A 17,905-nucleotide genomic window follows, 5' to 3' on the forward strand; every position below is an offset into this window, starting at 1 on the left:
TAAAACACCAATGGCATACACAATTTATGCTGGTTGTTAGATGCAAAAAAGCATGTACATCCCCACTACATTTGCAGCTGTAAGTGCCTTCACACCGAGTGGGAGGCTTTAAGCCTTACACTTATCCGTCAGTCTTTATATACGAACAAAAGTCTTGCATTTTTATGTCCTCCACCACTATAGTGGGGGACATAATTTTTGTTTTGCCCTGTTGGTTGGTTGGTTGATTGGTTTGTGTGTTTGTTTGTGCAAACTTTAACATTTGCAATAACTTTTGCAATATTGAAGATAGTAAATTATATTTGGCATGCATGTGTATCTCATGGAGCTTCACAATTTGAGTGGTGAAAGGTCAAGGTCATCCTTCAAGGTCAAATATATGGGTCATAATCGCTCATTTAATGTACACTTTTGCAATATTGAAGATAGCAACTTGATACTTGGCATGCATGTGTATCTCATGGAGCCGCACATTTTGAGTGGTGAAAGGTCAAGGTCATCCTTTAAGGTCAAAGGTCAAATATATGGGGACATAGTGTTTCACAAACCCATCGCTTGTTTAATTTGAAATCCTTTTTAAATACTGCATGTATCTCGCTCAAACTTTTACAGATAAAGGTTCTTAATCTGTAAATGATCTTTAAGACAGGAATTTTAGCTGCAACTAGTTTTGGCAGAATGTTGGCCCTTTATCTGTGTTTAGCTACTCTGTGCATGAAGTGTTCAAGGTGAGATATTGTGATCACACTTTTGTCCGTTGAGATGTGCGGTGTGTGAACTCAACATTTAGCTCATTACTACTCAAGAGGCCACATTTTTTTCCAATTTTGATGAAACTTTGACAGAGTTTTTTTTTTCACAATCTAATTAGTCCATTAAGTAGGTCACCAGGTCAATCTTACAAAAAGGTGTGTAACAACTCTAGAGGCCAAATATATGACTAAATATAGATAGAATTATGTTTATTTAGACAATGTCTAGGCAAAGTTCAAATATGGGTCAAGTACATCCACAAACTATGCCTCCTGGTCAAATCTTACAAAAACCTTTATACTGCTCTAAAGGCCATATTAATGGCTCAATCTTAATGAAACTTGGTTGTAACGTTTTTCTTGACAATATCGAGACGATTCAAAATCAGACTCAAATCATTATCATATATGAAGCTTTACTAAGCATAACATTTACCTTGCATACTGCCTGATATGAATTATAATATATACATGTATGAAATATAAAGTACAAAAAGGACATTAAGTGATATTAAAGATAAAGTAACCACTTCACAATGTTAAGTGCTTTAATATTATTTGCACTGCCAGTGTTATTTTGTGTATAACTATCAAGTTATTTTGATTGATATTATAAATACAAAGTAAAATTTGTACCAACAAAGCTCATTTAAAATCAACAAGAACTGTGTTATTATACCCCCACAAAACTCGATATTCTTAGTTGTCTTGAAATTGAATATATATAACCGTTACAATTTTCTTTTACAGTTGGAAAATGACACCTTACTTTTGACTACAGCGGAGATGATGTGTCTCCTGGAGGCTGTGGATTCAACTTTGAAGCAGTACTTGAAAGATGTTGCCAAAGATGCTGTTGATGAATCAGTGAATGACCTGAAAGATGTTGCCAAAGATGCTGTTGATGAATCAGTGAATGACCTGAAAGATGTTGCCAAAGATGCTGTTGATGAATCAGTGAATGACCTCAGAGTAATAAACGTGTATCTGTGTATTCATGAAATTGCAGACTTTATGAATCCATGTAAGCAAGAGCTCACCAATCATGCAGATATGCATAAACATGACATCATGGAACAAACAGACACAGGCAAACATGAGATAAAGGTACAAACAGACGCGGGCAAACAGGAGATAAAGGAACACATAGACACAGGCAAACAGGAGGTAAAGGAACACATAGACACAGGCAAACATGCGATAAAGGAACACATAGACACAGGCAAACAGGAGATACAGGAACACATAGACACAGGCAAACAGGAGATAAAGGAACAAACAGACATAGGCAAACAGGAGATAAAGGAACACATAGAGACAGGCAAACAGGAGATAAAGAAACAAACAGACTTAAGTAAACAGGAGATACAGGAATACATAGACACAGGCAAACAGGACTTTGATGAGCACGCAAACAAACGCATTAAGGACATTAATGAACAGTTTGAAAATACTGGTTTTAATGAAACTCCCTACAAACAGTCCTGTGAAGGTATGACTTATTTTCATGTCCCCGCACTATGGGACATATTGTTTTTGCTCTGTCTGTTGGTTGGTCTGTTGGTTGGTTTGCGCCAACTTTAATATTTTGCAATAACTTTTGCTATATTAAATATAGCAACTTGATATTTGGCATGCATGTGTATCTCATGGAGCTGCACATTTTGAGCGGTGAAAGGTCAAGGTCAAGGTCATCTTTCAAGGTCAGAGGTCAAATATATCTGGCCAAAAATCGCTCATTTTTTGAATACTTTTTAACTATTGAAGATAGCAACTTGTTATTTGGCATGCATGTGTATCTCATGGAGCTGCACATTTTGAGTGGTGAAAGGTAAAGGTCAAGTTCATCCTTCAAGGTCAGAGGTCACATATATGTGGCCCAAATCGCTTATTTTATGAATACTTTTGCAATATTGAAGATAGCAACTTGCAATTGGCATGCATGTGTAACTTATGGAGTTGCACATTTTGAGTGGTGAAAGGTCAAGGTCATCCTTCAAGGTCAGAGGTCAAATATGTGGCCCAAATCGCTTATTTATGAATACTTTTGCAATATTGAAGATAGCAACTTGATATTTGGCATGCATGTGTATCTCATGGAGCTGCACATTTTGAGTGGTGAAAGGTCAAGGTCAAGGTCATCCTTCTAGTTGAGCATGCAATTATACAATTTCAAATGACTTTTTAAACAGCAAGACTAACTTAAATAATCACTATGCTTCAAACAAATGGAATGCGCTTGATCAATAAGATATATACACATGAATGTTACGAAGAAAGTAGGTACAATCTACACATAAAATTAATAAAGGTTAATAAACAAATATATTAATAATTGCATACGTATGATTCCAATGTTCTTACCTGTGTACAATTTAAAACAACATATGAGTCCATGTATGCCTCTTATGATACAACTTATGCTAGTATATGTCATTGTAAGATGGAAATTACTCATGCATGAAGCACGTGAATAATCATTATTGACACTTGGTAATAAGCAATTATTTTGATAATTAGAATATTGCCACTAATTTCATTGGAAATTAAAGTTAAATTTTTTTTTTACTTATGCTTTACAGAACTTCAAGGGATTTGGAGAATATTGTCAAAATAGTAGCGAATATTATTACTTTACCAGGTTACCAAGATTTGAACTCGTAATTATGACCTAGATGTTAGCTTCTTTATTCACTGAATGTGAAGAGCCCTTCTACTCAGCCAAATGTAGGCATCAGCATACGTCATTGATTGTTCTGGTAAACTTTAGATGATTAGAAGATCGATAAACATTAGCTGTACTGGGGAGTGATACTCTGTGGTCAGCTCAGGTCACGATTAGACTCAACCTAACTGAGTAGTTCTCTGTACATATCTTTGCAGAAGGAAATGGTTTGGGGCTCATATAAATTATTTGTCAGTGATGTTTCAAAATAAATACTGATAACTACTTAGTTGATATGCAACAAGCCATTTTAGCTCACCTGAGCACAAAGTGCTTATGGTGAGCTTTTGTGATCACCTTTTGTCCGTCTTCTGTCTTCCATCGTCCATTATTTGTGCTATGTCAACATTTGCCTTGTTAACACTCTAGAGGCCACATTTATTGTCCAATCTATGAAATTTGGTCAGAAGATTGGTCTCATTGATATCTTGGATGAGTTTGAAAATGGTTACGTTTGCTTGAAAAACATGGCTGCTAAGGGGTGGAGCATTTTTTTTATATGGCTATATATGGCTATAGTAAAATCTTGTTAACACTCTAGAGGCCACATGAATGGCTTTAGTAAAACCTTGTTAACACTCTAGAGGCCACATTTATTGTCCAATCTTCATGAAATATGGTCAGAAGATTGGTCTTAATGATATCTTGGATGAGTTCGAAAATAATCATGTTTGCTTGAAAATCATGGCTGCCAAGGGGCGGGGAATTTTTCCTTATATGGCTTTAGTAAAATCTTGTTAACACTCTAGAGGCCACATTTATTGTCCAATCTTCATGAAACTTGGTCAGAAGATTCATCCTAATAATATCTTGAAAGATTTAAAAAATGATGCCCTTTGGTTGAAAAACATGGCCGCCAGGGGGCGGGGCATTTTTGCTAATATAGCTATAGTAAAACCTTGTTAACACTATAGAGGCCACATTTATTTTCCGATCTTCACCAAACTTGGTCAGAAGATTTTGTCCCAATCATATCTTGTTATCTCAGGTGAGCAACTTTGGGCCTTTCAGGCCCTCTTGTTCATTTTTAGCTCGACTATTTTCCAAATAGTCCTTTGTACATTTATACTACTGTCTTTAATGTTTTCGTTGGTGCCCTATTAATGTTCTTGTTAAGGTTAACATACAAATAATATATTTCTTCTGGTGGGGGCACATTGCAATTTCAAAACTCTGACCTGTAATTTAGCAAAATAATCCCCCTTTTTTTTAACCAGGTTTTCCGAAGGAAAAAACTGGTTATTAGATAGGCGAATGCGGGCGGGCTGGCTGGCGGGCTGGCGGGCTGGCGGGCAGGCGGAACAAGCTTGTCCAGGCCATAACTTTGTCGTTCATTGTGAGATTTTAAAATCATTTGGCGAATTTGTTAACCATCATTAGACGGTGTGTCGCGCGAAAAAAATAACGTCAATATCTCCAAGGTCAAGGTCACACTTTGAGTTCAAAGGTAAAAAATAGCCATAAATGAGCTTGTCTGGGCTATAACTATGTCATTCATTCTGAGATTTTAAAATCATTTGGCACATTTGTTCACCATCATGGGACGGTGTGTCGCACGAAAGAATCACGTCAATATCTCCAATGTCAAGTTCGCCACGACTAAAAATAGATTTATTTTAAAACACACTTACAAAGGGGGTTAATTTTGTTTGTTCATTTCAAAAGTTCAGTTTGAGTTGTCTCCCTTTATCAGATTTTTTTTCACAATAAAAATCCTGGTTTTGTGACAATTTTGTCCCTTGTCTATTTATAAAGTTTTTGAAGATAAATGTGCAACTTTTCCATATTACCGTTTCTACTACAGGTACTAAATTTGAACTTGACAAATATATTTTCGGGGACGTTGAGCGAGGTTACTGACAAAGTTTCATAACACTTGCCTGCAATTTTGCAAATTTGTGCCTCGCTTTATTCTTTGAAATTAACGTGCAGCTTTGCCGTATCACTGTTTCTACTACCGGTCTTCATTTGAAACTTCACAAATGTGTTCTGGGTCATTGTGTAAGATCCATTATCAAGTTCAATAACTCTGACCTGCAATTTAGCTGAATGATGTCCTCTTTTTGTGCTTGGAAATTATGTTATTTAAAGGAGAAGACATATGCATACCATTGTAAGACAGGCTTTCATAAAAAAACTGTACGCATTGGCCCTGGGTCATAGTGTGAGGTCACTTTCAAAGGTCTGATTGAAATTCTGCTGTCCCCCCTCCCTCCAAAGGCAGAGGGATATAGAATTGTCTGTCCGTCAATGTGTCCGTCCGTGTGTCAAACTGTTCAGGGCTTTTTCTCAGAAACTATCTTAGATATCAACAAGAAACTTAGTGTGTGTATAGATATCAATGAGAAGCGCCATGCTCAAGAACCTTAACCCTACACTTACTTAACCCTTAAAGCGCTGGAGCTGAATTTTAAAGGCCTTTGCAAACAGTTTGGATCCAGATGAGACGCCACAGAACGTGGCGTCTCATCAGGATCCAAACTGTTTGCTATTCTGATAGTATTCTTTGAAAAAAATCGAAGAAAATGCTAATTTTAGAAATTCAGCAGAAGACATTTTAGCAGACGACAAATTTCCCAGCATGCAAAGGGTTAAATACGAGAAATTGCCCTGTGTTTTTGTATGATGTAACTTTTCAAGGCTAAATCTCCTAAACCGTATAAGACTTTAACATGAAACTTCATGGGTGTATTGATATAAATGAGGATAAGAACCATGTTTAAAAACCATAACCCCACACGTTCTTAAATAAGAGTTATTGTCCTTTGTTGTTTTTATTGATCTAACTTTTCAGTGCTATATCTCAGATATGATAAAGATTTCAACATAAAACGTTATGGCTGTGCAGAAATCAACGGGAAGAAGGCACAATAATTATAAAAGTGTTTTCATTTTAGTTGAAACAACAGATTTTTTAAAATAAAGCAACAGATAAGGCCGGGGTTCCCGGGAGCCGCGAAGGCCCCCAATGGGTCCAGGGCAACGCCCTGGTAGGGGGTTCATGAATATGAATATGCAACTTTGGCTAATAGATATCATTGCTCTGGCTGAAATTCATGATTGACAAAAAAAAGGAAATAAGACAGGAGATCCGAGAAGAAAACAATATTATTTTCTTTCTGTTAAAATTAATTTTACCTGATGAGAACTTCATCTCACATTTACATCTCGCAAAAGTCAGAGTCACAATCACTGTAACTGCTGCTATAATCATCCTCTAAGTTAAATGTCTTAATAACGGCAGTAACAATGGTTTCTGTTACAATGCTTCTGATTGGCTCTTTCGTCTTAGACCGACGGATCGTCAACGATGTTTCATAAAAACGGTGCGGTGTGAAATAACTAAATTTATTTCACTATCTGATAAAAAACAACCTATTTTTCGAGATTTTCAACCGTTGTTATGGATCGCCAATTGGTTTATAATGAAAACACTGCATAACCCTTCACTTTCATAATTGTGAGTTAATGCCCTTTGTTGTTTTTGTATTATACACTACACGATTTCAACATAAAACTTCAGGGGTGTATAGATAACATTGAGGAAAATTGCAATGCATAAAAATAATTACCCTATCAAGGGATTTACACCCATCCATACACAATGTTTATTTGGCAGGCTTGGGGTCATTTTGTGAGGTCATGAACCAAGTTCTTTAACTCTGACATGCAATTTGACATAATTATCCTCCTGTTTTAGTTACAAATGTGGTATACATGCAACTTCACCATATCATTGTTTCTTCTACAGGTATTAAATTGAAACTTCACACTTGCTATAGGTCATTATGCAAAGACAATGACCAAGTTCCAGAAATCTGTATTACAATTTAGCCGAATTACGCCCCATTTTGTAATAAGAAAATGCTGATTAACTTTTGAGTGGAACCACTCTATATTTTCTACAGATATTAAAACAATACGTATGTGTTCAGAATCCTCATGAATATTCACTGAATAAGACCTCTAATTTTGACGATCCTTTAAACATGATTATGCCCCCTTTTGTACATGAAAACGTCAGGTACATTTTTGAGTGCATGTTAAAATGCAGCCTAAAGTTTGCACAAAAGAAATACTTCTGTATGAAACTTCTACACATATTTAATTGAACTCTCAAATGTCTTAGTGGTCTTAAGCAGATTCCCATTACACTGACCTGCGTTTTAGCAGAATTGTGCACCTTATTGTACTTTTTGAACAAGTGAGATAAACCGGTGCATGCAATAACTCCTACATGTATCTCTTGATGACATGCAGATCTAGCAAAGGACTAATTTGGGGCGTGTTGGGACAATGTCACTGTAGTCTGTTACTTAACATAGATTAACAATATTCCTTATATACTTTTGCAGTATTGAAGATAGCAACTTGATATTTGGCATGCATGTGTATCTCATGGAGCTGTACATTTTGAGTGGTGAAAGGTCAAGGTCATCCTTCAAGGTCAGAGGTCAAATATATGTGGCCCACATCGCTTATTTTATGAATACTTTTGCAATATTGAAGATAGCAACTTTATATTTGGCAAGCATGTGTATCTCATGGAGCTGCACATTTTGAGTGGTGAAAGGTCAAGGTGAAGGTCATCCTTCAAGGTCAAATATATGGGTCAAAATTGCTCATGTAATGTCACTTCTGCAATATTGAAGCTAGCAATTTTATATTTGAAATGCATGTGTATCTCATGGAGCTGCACATTTTGAGTGGTGAAGGGTCAAGGTCAAGGTCGTCCTTCAAGGTCAAACATCATATAGGGGGACATTGTGTTTCACGAACGCATCTTGTTTTTGTTGCATTTGGTGCATTTGGGTTAACGTTATTGTTCTGAAAAATAGAAACTTGTTTTCCTCTCAATACATTAAAAGAAGATAAAGGTATTGCGCTGGTATTTTGTGTGAATGTAGCTAAGATAAAGATCTTGCTTTTAAGGTTTAATTTTACAATTATTTTTTTAATAATTGAAAAACACTAGCTTTGTCACATTTCTTGTTTTAATAAATAAGTGTAACACTTTAGGTTTACGTACATGTATACTAATTAAGTACTGCAGATTAAATATGTTTATGTGATCATTTCATTGGATTACTTACAGGAAATGTAGATTATACTATCCAAGGGGAAGAATAGTCGAGTCTTTGGAAAGCTTATGTTTTGTACTGGAAGTCCTACTTTAAACAGCAATTGCAACTTTTCTTACTCAGTAAATGATACAGAGTTATTAGCATCTAATACATACAACTTACCAACAATTGAACATGCACAGTAAATGATACCATGTAATTAACATATAATTCATACAACTTACCAATATATGCGGTAAATGATACACAAAAATAAACATCTAATACATACAACTTACCAACATACGCAGTAAATGATACCATGTAATTAACATATAATACATACAACTTACCAATATATGCGGTAAATGATAAACAAAAATAAACATCTAATACATACAACTTACCAACATACGCAGTAAATGATACCATGTAATTAACATATAATACATACAACTTACCAATATATGCGGTAAATGATAAACAAAAATAAACATCTCATACATACAACTTACCAACATACGAAGTAAATGATACCATGTAATTAACATATAATACATACAACTTACCAATATATGCGGTAAATGATACACAAAAATAAACATCTAATACATACAACTTACCAACATACACAGTAAATGATACCATACAATTAACATATAATACATACAACTTACCAATATATGCCGTAAATGATACACAAAAATAAACATGTTATACATACAACTTACCAACATACAAAGTAAATCATACAGAGTAATAAACATCTAATACATACAACTTACCAACATACGTGGTAAATCATACAGAGTAATAAACATCTAATACATACAACTTACCAACATACGCGGTAAATCATACAGAGTAATGAACATCTTATACATACAACTTACCAACATACGTGGTAAATCATACAGAGTAATAAACAGACTAATACATACAACTTACCAACATACGTGGTAAATCATACAGAGTAATAAACATCTTATACATACAACTTACCAACATACGTGGTAAATCATACAGAGTAATAAACATCTTATACATACAACTTACCAACATACGCAGTAAATGATACAGAGTAATAAACATCTTATACATACAACTTACCAACATACGCAGTAAATTATACAGAGTAATAAACATATAATACATACAACTTACCAACATACGCAGTAAATTATACAGAGTAATTAATATCTAATATTTACCATTTCTCAACATACGCGTTAAATGATACAATGTAATTAATATATAATATGTACTACTTCTCAACATACGTGGTAAATAATACAGAGTCATTAATATCTAATATTTACCACTTCTCAACATACGCGGTAAATGATACAGAGTAGATAATATCTAATATGTACTACTTTTCAACATACCCGGTAAATGATACAATGTAATTAATATCTAATATGTACTACTTCTCAACATACGTGGTAAATTATACAGAGTAATTAATATATAATATGTACTACTTCTCAACATACGCGGTAAATGATACAGAGTAATTAATATATACTATGTACTACTTATCAACAAACGCGGTAAATGATACATAATCAGAATGTGATCTTGACAATATCTTTTCATGGTGTAAATCAGGATCACGAGATTGCAAATACTAAGTCAAACAGGTCAAATTTAAAAACAACATAGGTATTACTCTAAAATTTTGTACAGTCGAGAGATTCCAAAGATTAGAGGACAAAGCTGTCGGAAAATACGTACTTAAGGAATACACTTACATTGATCAGAAACTGAACACGCCGAGGAATGTTAAAGTTACACATTTCCAAATAGTTGATGGGAAACGATTCCATATCACTGTTACTATTTCAGGTAATTGGAACTTGACACATGTGTTCGCGGACATTGGGCGAGGTAACGAACCAAGTTTCATAACTCTTACCTGCAATTTAGCAAATTTGTGCCTCTGTGTGTACCTTGAAATGAACGTGCAACTGTGCCGTATCACTGTTTCTACTACGGGAATTCATTTGAAACTGCCAAAATGGGTTCTGGGTATTTGCGTGAGGTCACTTACAAAGTTAAATAATACTGAATACATTACTAAATAATGTCCTCTTTTTGTTTTTAGAAATAAAGTTATGTTTAAAGAGCAAAATCTTTGTTTTAATGTTCATATTATCTATGACCTCTTTTATTGATAAGAAATTTGTAAAGTTAAAAGAGCGACATTTTTATATAACTGTTTGTATGACAGGTTTTTAATTAAAACTTCACACCATGTGCGCAAAACGGTCGTAACTGACATGTTTTACAAAAATTACTTGATTGCATATTTTGTACTATAATGTCAATATTTATAATCTAAAAAAAAATATTAAAGCTAAATTCTGCTTTCAAAAACGCCAAAACCATCATTTGGCAAAAGGCCGTATCTGAATACCGCATTATTTCCATTGCAAAACAGTTGTATCTGCAGTTGCAACAGTTTTGCACTGAAAATGAATATAAGCATGATAGTGTAATGGTACCTGTTTATAGCATGTCAGACTGTGAGCATGGTGCCAGTATGTGGCATTTCAGACTGTGACAATTATACAAGTAGGTACTAGTATGTAGCAGGTCAGACTGAGACAATGTAGGTATTATTTCAGACTATTACAATGGTACCAGTACATAGCATGTTAGACTGTTTCAATGGTACCAGTACGTACATGTAGCATGCCAGACTGTTACAATCGTATCAGTACATAGCATGTCAGACTGAGACAATGATAACCAGTGCCTAGAGCATCAGACTATTACAATGTACCAGTTCATACCCTGTCAGACTGTTACAATGGTACCAGTTCATATCCTGTCAGACTGTTGCAATGGTACAAGTAGGTAGCATTTCAGACTGTTACAATGGTACCAATTCATATAATGTCAGACTGCTACAATGGTAACAGGACATAGAATGTCGGACTGTGACAATTGTACCAGTGCGTAGAATGTCAGACTGTGACAATGGTTCCAGTATATAGTATGTCAGACTATTATAATGGAACCAGTACGTAGAGTGTCAGACTGTTACAATGGTACCTGAGTACATACAACGTCAGACTGTGACAATGGTTCCAGTACCTACCATGGTAAAAAATCCTATAATTGTCATGTATAGCGTTTCTAAACTCCTTTTGTCATTTATAGTTAACCAACAACAAAAATTTATCACTTTTATTAAGAGACGGAATATTGTTCCAAATTGTAGTATTATAAACATTTCATTTTTTAGTTTTAAGCTTACCTGAGCAGAACGTGCTCATAGTGAGCTTTTGTGATCGCCTTTTTTCCGTCGTGCGTCGTCCGTCGTGCGCCGTCAACATTTGACTTGTTAATTCTCTAGAGGCCACATTTATTGTCTAATCTTCATGAAATTAGGTCAGAAGATTGGTCTTGATGATATCTTAGAACAGTTTGAAAATGGTTACGTTTGCTTGAAAAACATGGCTGCCAAGGACATTTTTCCGTATATGGCTGTATATAGCTATAGTAAAATCTTTTTAACACTCTATAGACGACATTTATTATCAAATCTTCATGAAACGTGGTCAGAAGATTCATCACAATAATATCTTGGACGAGTTCGAAAATGATGCCGGTTGGTTGAAAAAACATGGCCGCAAGGGGGCGGGGCATTTTCCTTATATGGCTATAGTTAAACCTTGTTAACACTCTAGAGGCCACAATTATTTTCCGATCTTAATGAAACTTGTTCAGATGATTCGTCCCAATGATATCTTGGATGAGTTCAAAAATGGCAACCTTTGCTTGAAAAACATGGGTGCCAAGGGGCGGGGCTTTTTAACCAGGTTTTCCGAAGGAAAAAACTGGTTATTAGATTGGCGAATGCGGGCGGGCTGGCTGGCGGGCTGGCTGGCTGGCTGGCGGGCTGGCGGGCTGGCGGAATAAGCTTGTCCGGGCCATAACTATGTCGTTCATTGTCAGATTTTAAAATCATTTGGCACATTTGTTCACCATCATTGGACGGTGTGTCGCGCGAAATAATTACGTCGATATCTCCAAGGTCAAGGTCACACTTTGAGTTCAAAGGTCAAAAATGGCCATAAATGAGCTTGTCCGAGCCATAACTATGTCGTTCATCGTCAGATTTTAAAATCATTTGGCACATTTGTTCACCATCATTGGACGGTGTGTCGCGCGAAATAATTACGTCGATATCTCCAAGGTCAATGTCACACTTTGAGTTCAAAGGTCAAAAATGGCCATAAATGAGCTTGTCCTGGCCATAACTATGTCATTCATTGTGAGATTTTAAAATCATTTGGAACATTTGTTCACCATCATGGGACGGTGTGTCCCACGAAAGAATCACGTCAATATCTCCAATGTCAAGGTCGCCACGACTAAAAATAGATTAAAAAAAAAAAAAAATTACAAAGGGGGTTATTTTTTTTTTCTCATTTCAAAAGTTCAGTTTGAGTTTTCTCCCTTTATCAGATTTTTTTTTTCACAATGAAAACCTGGTTTTGTGACAATTTTGTCCCTTGTTTTCATTTATGGCTATATATATGTACGGCTTTAGTAAAATCTTGTTAACACATTTTTAGCTCGGCTGTTTTCGGAGAAAACCCGAGGTATTGTCATAGCTAGCTCGTAGTTCCGTCGTCCTGTCCGCCGTCCGCGTCGTGCAAAAACTTTAACATTTTGTTAAGATTTTGAACATTGGCTCTAAAATCAAAGTGTTTCAACCTACAACTTTAAAACTTCATATGTAGCTTTACCTTGATGAGTTCTACATGCCACACCCCTTTTTGGGTCACTAGGTCAATAGTCAAGGGCACTGTGACCTCAAAATAAAACAAAAAAAAACACACCTGACAAGCTTTCATCTATTCAAATCTGCACCCGCAGCCGAGCGTCGCACCCGTTATGCGGTGCTCTTGTTAACTCTTGTATACACTCTAGAGGCCACATTTATTGTCCAATCTTCATGAAATATGGTCTGAAAATTTGTCTTATTGATATCTTTGATGAGTTCGAAAATGGTTACGTTTGCTTGCAAAACATGGTTGCCAAGGGGCAGGGCATTTTTCCTTATATGGATGTATATGGCTATAGTAAAATATTGTTAACACTCTATTGGCCGATCTTATGAAACTCGGTCAGACGAATCATCCAGAAGATTTCTCCCAATAATATCTTGTTATCTCAGGTGAGCGACTTTGGGCCTTTTATGCCCTCTTGTTTTAAATTTCATTTACATATCGTTGTTAAATTTTCAGAGCCTTTCTGATATTAAGTTATCAATATACAGATATATTAGATGTGATATATCATTAATAAGGATTAAATAATTGCTTTTATTATACTCCCATTACCATTGGTATTGGGAGCTATATAGTAGTCACTTTGTCGGTCGGTCAGTCTGTTGGTCAGTCTGACCCAAAATTTCATCCGATCCTCATAAAACTTGGTGCTGTCTAGGTCAAGTTTGAATATTGGTCTTGTCGGATCAAAATCTCGGTTATGGGGTCACTTAGTGCGTTTTTAGCCAAAAGTTTGTCCGGACCATAAATATGTCATATATCGTAAGAAATTTGCAATGACTTGGAACATTTGTTCACCATTATGGGACGGTGTGAAATGCGCAAGTAGTACGTCGATATCTCCAAGGTCAAGGTCACACTTGGAGTTGCCCATTAATGAGCCTGTCCGGGCCATAGCTTTGTCATGTATTGTTAGACTTTAAAATCTTTGACACATTTGTTCATTATCGTCGATTTCTCCAAGCTCAAGGTCACACTTTGAGTTCAAGGGTAAACACGGCCAAAAATGAGCTTGTCCGGGCCATAACTATGTTGTTCATTGCGATATTTTAAAATCATTTTGCATATTGCTGACCATCATTGTATGTCATGCGAAAAAATAACATCGATATATCCAAGGTCAAGGTCACACTTTGAGTTTGGCTATAAATGAGCTTGTCCGGGCCATAACTATGTCATTAATTTAGAGATTTTAAAATCATTTGACACATTTGTTCACCATAATTGGACGGAGTGACATGCGAAAGAATTACGCGGATATCTCCAAGGTCAAGGTCACACTTTGAGTTCAAAGGTACAACATGGCCATAAATGAGGATGTCCGGGTCATTACTATGTCGGTCATTGTTAAATTTTAAAGTCGTTTGGCACATTTATTCACCATCATTGGGCCGTGTGTCGTGCAAATGAAATACGTCAATACCTCCAAGATCAAGGTCAAACTTCGAGTTGAAAGGTCAAAAATGGCCATAAATGAGGTTGTCCGGGCCATAACTATGTTGTAAATTGTAAGATTTTAAAATCATTTAGCACATGTGTTCACCATCATTGGACGGTGTGTCATGCGAAAGAAATATGTCAATATCTCCAAGGTCAAGGTCATACTTGGAGTTCAAAGGTCAAAAAAGGCCATAAATGAGCTTGTCCGGGCCATAACTATGTCGTTTATTGTGAGATTTTAAAATCATTTGGCATATTTGTTTACCATCATTGGACGGTGTGTCATCCGAAAGAATTACGTCCCTATCTGCAACCTCAAGGTCACACTTTGAGTTTCAATGTAAAAAAAGGCCATTAATGATCTTGTCCGGGCCATAATTATGTCATTCATTGTGAGATTTAAAAATTACTCGGTACATTTGTTCACAATCATTGGACGGTGTGTCATGCAAATGAATTACGTCGATATCTCCAAGGTCAAGGTATCACTTTGAGTTCAAATGTTAAATATGGCCATAATGATCTTGTCCGGGCCATAACTATGTCAATAATTGTGAGATTTTAAAATTTTTGGTACATTTTTTCACAATCATTGGACGCTGTGTCATGCGAAAGAATTGCGTCGATATCCCCAAGGTCAATTTCACACTTGGAGTTCAAAAATCAAAAATGGCTATAGATGAGCTTTTCAGGGCCATTACTAAGTCATTCATTGTGAAATTTTAAAATGCCTATGTACATTAATTTTGTTCACAGTCATTGGATGGCGTGTCATGCGAAAGAATTCAAGAGTTCAAAGGTCAAAATAGCCATAAATGATAGTGGCATAATGATTCTTAAAAATTGCCATAAATTAGCACCTCTTGTTTTGTGAAGACAGAGTGCAAACTTTTCTGTGCTAATACAGCATATGTGGGTATACTTCACGTCTGTGACAAAGCTCTAGTTATTGAAGCTTTTAAAACTCGAACAAATCTAGGGTTAGACAAGAGTCAAGTCCTTGTTGTTGTAAAGTGGTTTTATAGTATATCAAACGTGGTCATTTTTGCTCCAGTCATAATGATGGACATTTTTCTTCATGTTGATGAAAATTGTTCATGAATAATTGTTAGTCTATGATTTAAAATGTTTATAACAATTCATCAATATAAAAATGGCACTCAGCAAAACAATAAATGTTTATGCCATGAATAAGTTATTCTACTGTGTAGTACGATTATAAGTTGTGTGAAAATCATTTACTAACTGTAAAGGGATGTGCACTATGTTATAACTTAAATTAGTAAAAGATAATGTGTAATAAAATATGATAATTTCTCAAAAACAATCTTGTAACCTCTTCAATTTATTTAAACAATACTTATTATAATTTACTTTTTATACATAATCGTTAACTGTTTACAAAAACTGATGTTAATTGACACACTAAAAAACAATAAATGTAAACACCTTTGTTTGATTCGTTCGTTTATTCGTTCTTTTTGTATTCTTACGTTTAGGTGATAGTGTACGGTTTTCCGCATCGGAATACGAGTTGTCAACTTTTCCAGCAAGTGAAACTGCATTTGAAACGGTTCGGATGCTTACTCAAAAGTACAAATCGGAACTTTTGACTTTAAAAGAAATTGAAGAAAATCGAATACAAATCTACGAGGTTTCAACTGCATCATCAAACACAGGGACTTTGAAAATGTATGAAGTAGTTGAGAAAATCAGTCACAAACCAGCTGTCATTATAGGCACAATAAAGGAGCGAAAGTTAATTTTGGATTATTTTAAAACACTACCAGACGACAATAAACGCGTATTTTATCTTTTAATTATTGATAACAATGGACCATCAGATGAGGTTGAAATTCCTAATAATTTGAAGGTTGCTTATTCCACCACAGAACTCAAAATGACAGTTGCAGATGATCTACTCGAACGTTTCGCTTACAGAATATTAAGAAATCTAACAGAACATCTCTTAACCAAAGACCTTGCTAACGGTAACTTTGATAGTATTATACCTGTATGCATTTACAAGTTTAATTGCAAAAGTAAAATATTTAAAATCAGTTTTCAATTGCTCAATATAGTTTTTTACTCACAGTTATAACCTCATAACCTCATAATTGAAACATTTTATTTATATGCAATGCAGACGTTGATGATATTATCGAGAGCATACGATGTGCTTTCAAACGAAGTGAAGTGCCGGTTTCAGAATGGCCTGAGTTACCACCAGAACCAAACTATCCAGAAAACATTGACAAGGTATGAATTTAATTTTAGTTTGCAAACCCAAAATCATTTTACCAAAGTCAAAGAAAGAAGCATTCCATTAATATCATCGTCGCTTGTTAAGTACAACATTTTATTTATTTCAGAGATGTATGTATGCTTACTAAATTAGTTTATCTTAAAGAATGTGTAATGTATGGTTGGGTTCTATGGCTACAATAGTTCATGACATACATTGCCCTTCGTGTTGTAAAACTCTTCTCTGTGAGCTAACAATAACTGTGAACGGCGACCATTCAGTAATTAATGTTTTCGATAATTTTTATTTTACAATTGTGTTTACGTATGCATCATATTCATGAAGTTGTGCGACCTTTTAAAAATGCTGATCACTTTCTAAAGCATTGTGTCGTCCGTTCTGTTATAAAAGAGGTGATGTATATTTCTATATGAAATTAAGCAATTCAAATGTTTTAATTGCTTTATGCACTGCCATTGTAGCAGGACTTGCATTTGATTTATATATGTCAACGAAGTGTACAGCGGTTAAATGGGCATCTTTATTGTACCCCCACACACGAAGTTAAGGGTGGTTTATAGGAGTGAGCTTGTCTCTCGATTGGTCGGTCGGTCTGTTGGTCTGTCGGTCGGTCGGTCTGTCGGTCCGTCGGTCCGTTTTAAGTATCCACTTTCTAATTCAAGTTGTTTATATCCAATCTTTACCAAACTTGGTCAGATGTTGTATCTAGATTTCTACGACAAGTTCGAATATGGATCATGCCGGGTCAAAAACTGGGTTACGGGGACACTCAGTGCGTTTTAAAAATTGAGCATGGTGTCCGCTCTCTAATTCAAGTAGTTTTCATCCGATTTTCACCACGCTTGGTCATA

At 35.5% G+C, this 17,905-nt stretch overlaps 1 protein-coding gene across 3 annotated transcripts in view; it reads left to right on the forward strand.

Moving 5' to 3' along the window:
- Positions 1-17,905, forward strand: part of LOC127842048 (uncharacterized) — a 163,462-nt gene that overhangs the window by 58,869 nt on the left and 86,688 nt on the right. For 2 of the 3 annotated variants that reach the window (XM_052371378.1, XM_052371377.1), the window contains exon 4: positions 1,503-2,244. In XM_052371378.1, coding sequence (XP_052227338.1) covers positions 1,503-2,244 — 742 coding nt within the window. Of the gene's footprint in view, positions 1-1,502; positions 2,245-10,388; positions 10,431-16,287; positions 16,780-16,934; positions 17,048-17,905 lie in introns of all 3 variants that reach the window. The other variant, XM_052371376.1, reaches the window with a different exon arrangement.

The sequence above is a fragment of the Dreissena polymorpha genome, chromosome 8, assembly GCF_020536995.1.
Source record: "Dreissena polymorpha isolate Duluth1 chromosome 8, UMN_Dpol_1.0, whole genome shotgun sequence".
NCBI lineage: Eukaryota > Metazoa > Mollusca > Bivalvia > Myida > Dreissenidae > Dreissena > Dreissena polymorpha.